Raw genomic sequence first — 6,739 nt, 5'->3', positions numbered from 1 at the left:
AACTGCAGTTCTCAGGTGAAAGGAGCAAGATATTTTTGCTGGCTGGGATTGTGGTCAACAGTGTGAATATTAAAACCAACCTCTTCAGGAGCGAACTCTGGGTAAAGATCATTTGGCAGGTGGTGGAAACAGTTTGCAAATCTTTTGCACGTTATAGAAAGAAGTTGGAAATAAATGTTTCTGAACGAAAGGAATTGAGAACAGTGGGTTACATCACGGAATGATGACTGCAGGTATCCCCCGCTTTGAAAGTTTGCATCATGACTCTTCACGTCACCGAAAGACCTACATTAGTTCCTGATTTAGCGAACCAAACGAAATCTGGAGGATTTGCGAAAATCGTGTTAAGCATTTGTTTTGCAGCGAGCCGTTGTAGAGGCAGCGAGAGTGGTGCAGCCAAGCTCCTTCCCCAGGAACTACACTCAACATTAAACCCCCATAGCTTTGAATTGTGAGCGTCTGTGTGCAACCATTTTTCCCATATAAAAGAATGGTAATTGGTTCTTCGCTTTATGCCATTTCGGCCTGCAGTTTCATAGGAACGCTCTACCTCCGGAGACCAGAGCAAAATATTTCAGTCACTATTGGGTCTAGTCCAGTGATTATCAACCTTCCCTTTCCTCCCATATACAAGGTACACAATTTTTTATCCGGAACCCTTGGGAGACAATGTGTTCCGAATTTCATATCTTTCCTGACTTCGGAAAGCCAGATTTAAGCCCATCTGAATTGTGCTGCCATATCCACCTCCACCCCCTTCCAGTCGTGCTGCTGTCTTCTCACCCCTCGCCCGCCTGACTCGCGGTGCCGGTCTCCCCACCTCGCCCACCCGACTCGGGCTGCCAGTCTCTCACCCGCCCGACTTGTGCTGCTGTCTCTCTTCCCCACTTGCCGGATTTTGGAGCTTTCCGCAATTTAGATGTCTGGATAAAGGATTGTGTACCTGTACCACCTTAAGCAATCCCTTACTAATCACAGAGCACCTATGGCATAGATTGGGGTATGTGAGTGGAAAGAAAAAGTTTTTTAAAAAATCACTGCTCTAGCACGACTATCCCATTCACAAATGAAACAACAATACTCCTTATAACCAGGCTACATTCCTAGTGGCAGTGCCAATACTTTTTGATCACCGCAGATGTTCCAGTTGTACTTGTACAGCAACAGTTCCACGTCATCATAGGTTTCTTTGCAGTGAACTGCATAGCCAATGGGTACTGAAGGGTGGATAGTGCCATTGTGTAATAGGTCAGCTTTTAGGCTTAACTTTGAATCCATAAAATGACACCATTCCGGTGCATAAACCAAGCCTGTCAACCCACGTAAAGAATTTTACATTTTATTTTAAATTTAAATTTTAAATGTAGGCATACTGCACGGTAACAGGCCATTTTGGCCCAAAGTCCGTGCCGCCCAATTTACAGCCCATTAACCTACACCCCTCCCCGGTATGTTTTTTTCTGAAAGGTGGGAGGAAGCGGGAGCCCCCAAGGACATCCCCTGCAGACACGGGGAGAACAAGCAAACACCCGACAGACAGCGCGGGACTCAATCCTAACAGCTATGCCAACCGTGCCACCTTTGTCAAGTGTTCTTGACAGCTCCAAAAGACAGAAATGTTCATCCCTGGGTTTGACAGCAAACCCCATCCTTGCAGTCTTCAACCTAGTAGTTTTGCTTTTGACCAGGTCATTGAATTCTAGTTGCGTTATCAGTTGAAAATAACCAGATGATTCAACATCTGGATCATGGTCATTTTCCCACAACTGGTTCACGCATTGCGCATCTTCTTCATCTGGGCTCCATGTCTCTGGTGGATTTGGAGCTGGCAGACTGTCGTCATGCTCCACTATTCTCACGGCTGAAGGCAGATTGGGGTATTCAATGGATTTCTTATTTTTAGCAGAGAAGCCCAGATACATCAGTCAGACGGAAATAACAGTCCGTCATGTGATCCTTCTGTTCTCCCCACGTCAACAGTGTGAATATTAAAACCAACCTCTTCAGGTTTGGCCTCTTGGCCAAGCTGTCAAGTTGACTGCACATGTTGCACAACAAACATGAGGAGCCCAGGGTTTGGCTCAGTCATTGGCTTTTCTAAATAAAGACAGTCATGCTGTGTCTTTGAGTCAGAAGCGTATACTCACCACAAATTTTGCAGAATGTATCGCAGCTGTTTCCACATTGACGAGAAATTTCTGCTGCATTGAATCTTCCTGAAGGCAATAAATACTATTGCGTGAAGAACATGTGCATCAACATGCGTTGAATCTATGGGTACTCCTTGACTTAGGACCTTTATGTCCATCTACCTATACGACTGAATTTTTTAAATTATATAAGAAAAAATATAAAATTTATGTGGTTTATTTGACAAACTATCACAGCGATACAGGGTATGTAAGAGCCAAAATGTGTGCTCATACCTTGTTAGTTGGCATCCCAGGGTCCAGAGGCTGGGTGCTGCCCTCTTGATTTCTATGCGCATGTGTGAGTCTTTGGTGGGTGCATGTGCAGTAGATTCGTATAATGGAGTTTGGTGGGTGCATGTGCAGTGGGTTAGTGTATTGGAGTTCAGTTGGCACATGTGCGGTGGGTTCGCATATTGGAGTTCGGTGGGTGCATGTGGGTGGATTCGCGGACTGGAGTTCGGTTGGCACATGTGGGTGGATTCGCATATTGGAGTTCGATTGGCGGATGCGCTGTGGGTTCGTGTATTGGAGTTTGGTTGGTTCATGCGGTTGGATTTGCATATTGGTGTTCGGTTGGCGCATGTGCTGTAGGTTCATGTATTGGAGTTCGGTTGGTGCATGCAGTTGGATTCATGTATTGGAGTTCAGTTGGCACATGTGGGTGGATTCGTGTATTGGAGTTCGGTTGGCGCACGCGCAAGAGTTAAGGGCACTAATTCAATATCATGGTGCTTAACTCTTGCACATACACCAACCAAACTCCAATATGCGAACCCACTGTGCATGTGCCAACCAAAGACTCATGTATACGCACAGGAATTAAGATGGCTGGGCCCAGCCTGTGGACCCCAGAATGCCGACTAACAAGGTAAGTACACATATTTTGGCTCTTGTATGTCTTATATCCCTGTAATGGTTTGTCAAATACAACAAAAAAAATGATGAAAGAAATATTTAATTAAAAAAAAAATTGCTTTAAGACGTCACTGCTCCACAAGCACGGGCAAATCCTGACTTGCGTCCATTCATAAAACCAACCCTTCAGTCATAAGTCAGGGAGTATCTGTATATTAATGTAATGCGCAGCATCTGTATATGTGAGCTGCTTTTATAGCCTGTCCGCATCTATCCTTGCCAATTATGCCCAAGCTGAAGACAACATTTGCATAGAACCTTTACTGAGTGCATGCCCAGGCCTGCTTGGACTGAACAAAGCAGTTTGCTCTGTGGGCAATAAACTAGTAGACTTAAAATAATGTGATAGAAAATAACAAAAATAAGTTGTATCTTTTTTTAAAAAAAGTTAAAGATAGGAAACTTTTAAGGTGCTTTTCATGATCAGCACCTGAAAGTGCATAAAATGTGTCCAAAGGTGTTCAGGAAGAAACATCTTTACTGACCCGTATACCCTACTGAATGTCTATTGATATTGTTATAGTCTCCATGGTTACTGGGATCCTCCAACCAAACAGCGTTCTATCAGTGCATGTAAGGGTTTACATGAGATGGAGTCAGTTGGTCCTTGAAAGGCAAGGTCGGTGATAATCCACACACAGCACACAATTTCAGATGGACTCATGGCCCGAGAATGTCTCCCACTGATTAACCCTCCCTTTGGCCTTTCTCTTGACAGATCCATCTCCGATCACTGGACTGACTGAAGTTTACAGGACGACAAGTTTAATAAGAATTGAGTGGACAGCTCCAAATGATTCGAGAGCCTTCGAGTATACCTACAGTATTCTTGTCACTGGGCTCACCAACAATGCCACTTGGATCCAGTCTACAAGTCCAAACACAACAACATTCAACATGACGGGTCTGGATCCCGGGGATCGATACAAGCTGTCGGTGGAGTCGGTCACTCCTGAGAACACAACCAGCTCCCCTAAGGAGGTGACAAGCACCACGAGTGAGTAACACCTGGCAAGTCTGTAACTGCTCCGATGCGTCAGTAAATCACAAGTCCAGTTCCTGAACTGGCCGGAATTAATAAATTCCTGTCTGTATTAAATGTCTTTGCCAGACAGTAGTTTGATGGTTTTGATTTAAAAAAAAAACTGATTTCATCCTGTACTTACTACATGAATTAACACATTGTAGTTCACATTTCAAGGCCAGATTCCTATGTGCCATAGTTTTGAGGGTCTGAGTAAATCTTTAAAGCAGTGGTTCTCAATCTTTTTCTTTCCACTCATATACTATAAACATTCCCTAAGCCATCGATGCTCTGTGATTAGTAAGAGATCGCTTAAAATGGCATGTGGGTGGAAAGAAAAAGTTTGAAAACCTGTTTTAATCAGCCCTCATTGACTCGTTATGTGCATGGTTTCAGAACTCCAAAGGAAATGGGCCAATGACAATTTTTCTCAAGCAAATTATTTCAGTAACAATTGGGTCTAGAGCAGTGATTCTCAACCTTCCCTTCTCACTCACATCCCACCTTAAGCAATCCCTTACTAATCACAGAGCACCAATGGCATAGGGATTCATTAAAGTGGGATATGAGTGGAAAGGAAAAGGTTGAGAACCACTGCTTTAAAGTGAAGGCTAAATCACCAACTATTCTGCACTCTGGAAGTTTTTTGTACGATTATTCCAATGGCAACTTAGTGACCAACGAGGTTAATTGAAAAGGCAACGGAATCAGGGGGCAGATTGGATGGGAACTCTGATTCTATTGGGTCACACGAGGGTAACGGCTCCTCGTATGAGTATTGGGAAGGGTGGGGTGATGTTTTAGAAAGCCACCCGTCTATCTCAGCCAATGCAGAATCTGGCGTTTCATTTCCTATGAATGCCATTTCTGGTTGAACGGAGCGATGATGTTTTTGGGCATCTGAGATTAAGCTGATCATTAAACCAAGCTTTTCAGAAGTGAACTTAGGCCAAATATCATGGCCCAGAGTCAGACCAAGTAGCATAATTGGCAAAAGAAATTAAAATAAATGTTTCTGAAAACACTGTACAATAACTATATAACCGTTTACGGCGCAGAAACAGGCCATGTCGGCCCTTTGAGTCCGCACCGGTTCACCAGAACAACTCCACTAGCTCAACCCTCCCGCTCTTCACCCATAACCCTCCAACCCCCTTATCTCCGTGTACTCATCTTTTAAATGACAGAAGGGGCCCTGCCACAACTATCTCATCTGGAAGATCATTCTATTTTGCCACCACTCGCTGAGAGAAAAAGCATCCTCTAATATTTCTCCTAAAGTTTTGCCCCCCTTACCCTTAACTCATGCCCTCTTGTTCCAACCTCCCCTGCCCTCAAGGGAAAGAGACTGTTTATGTCTAGTCTATCTATTCCTTTCATAATTTTAAATACCTCTATCAAGTCCCCTCTCAGTCTTCTACGTTCCAATGAATAAAGTCCCAGTCTCCTTAATCTCTCCCTGTAATCCAGATGCTGTAAGCCAGGCAACATCCTTGTAAACCCTCTCTGCACCCTCTCTGCCTTATCTATATCTTTTCAATAATTTGGAGACCGGAACTGAGCACAGTACTCCAAACCGGGCCTCACCAATGCCTTAAACAGCTGCAGCATCATTTTCCAGCTCCTATACTCCATACTATGAATTATGAAGGCCAGCATACCATATGCCTTCTTAACCATCCTGTCTACATGGGAATCTACCTTCAGTAATCTCTGTACCATAACCCCCAGGTCCCTCTGCAAGCTGGGTTAGATCCCAGAATACAATCACCTTATTCAAGGTCCAGTGAATGTTGTTAAAGTCTACGCTATTAATGTGTACCTGTCAGTTTTTCAGCTGACAGACTCCATGTGGTTATTAATCATTTACATCAGATTGACAATCCACATGCTGCACCAAAGTGCACAATTTGATCTGGACTCACCAGCCAAGAACACGCAGGATGGAAGTGTCTCCCACCGATTAACCCTCCCTTCGGCCTTTTCTGCATGAATGATAAACACAAACGGATCACATTTCAAGGCCAGATTGCCGTGTGCAACGTTTCTATCAAAGAGGGCCTATCAAAATCTTTAAATTAAGGCTGAAGTATCAAGCACTTCACCTTGGTGTGTGACAATTCCAATGATCATTCAGTGACCAACCAAGATTAATGATGAGGCAATGGCTGTGAGGGAGCAGATTGAATGGGAACTCATATTCTATTGGGTCACATGAGTGTGTCAGTTCCTCACAATGAGTATTGGGAGGGTGGGATGATGTTTTATTAAGCCACCCGTCTATTTTATCCACTTTATAAACTGGCATTGAAATTGTGGTAACTGTAGATTTCAGGTGAATGGAGCAATGATATCTTTTGGGTCTGGGATTGAGCTCCATGGTGTAAAAAGAATAAAGCTTTGCAAGAATGAAATTTGGGTAAAGATTATTACGTTGGCACGTTGGCAAAAATTTTAAAAAATGACACTGAGATGGACGGGTTAGATCATTGTCTTATTCAACATCTGGTGTTATGGTTAAAGGCTCCACCATTAACAGAAAGCATCAGATTATCTGCACATTCACATTTCTTTGCCACGTGACAGACCCTGTGTTTAATCGTTTACG

The 6,739-nt window shown here is 43.6% G+C and overlaps 1 protein-coding gene across 1 annotated transcript in view; it reads left to right on the top strand.

The window, feature by feature from the left end:
* LOC138750839 (receptor-type tyrosine-protein phosphatase H-like) overlaps nucleotides 1-6,739 on the top strand; it is a 132,441-nt gene that overhangs the window by 43,160 nt on the left and 82,542 nt on the right. Inside the window, exon 5 of the mRNA XM_069912976.1 lies at nucleotides 3,826-4,104. Within this exon, the coding sequence (XP_069769077.1) occupies nucleotides 3,826-4,104 (279 nt within the window). The remainder of the gene's footprint in view (nucleotides 1-3,825; nucleotides 4,105-6,739) is intronic.

The sequence above is a fragment of the Narcine bancroftii genome, unplaced genomic scaffold (genome assembly GCF_036971445.1).
Source record: "Narcine bancroftii isolate sNarBan1 unplaced genomic scaffold, sNarBan1.hap1 Scaffold_282, whole genome shotgun sequence".
Taxonomy (NCBI): Eukaryota; Metazoa; Chordata; class Chondrichthyes; order Torpediniformes; family Narcinidae; genus Narcine; species Narcine bancroftii.
Note: the sequence above shows the minus strand (reverse complement) of the source record. Positions and strands in the feature narration are given on the sequence as shown.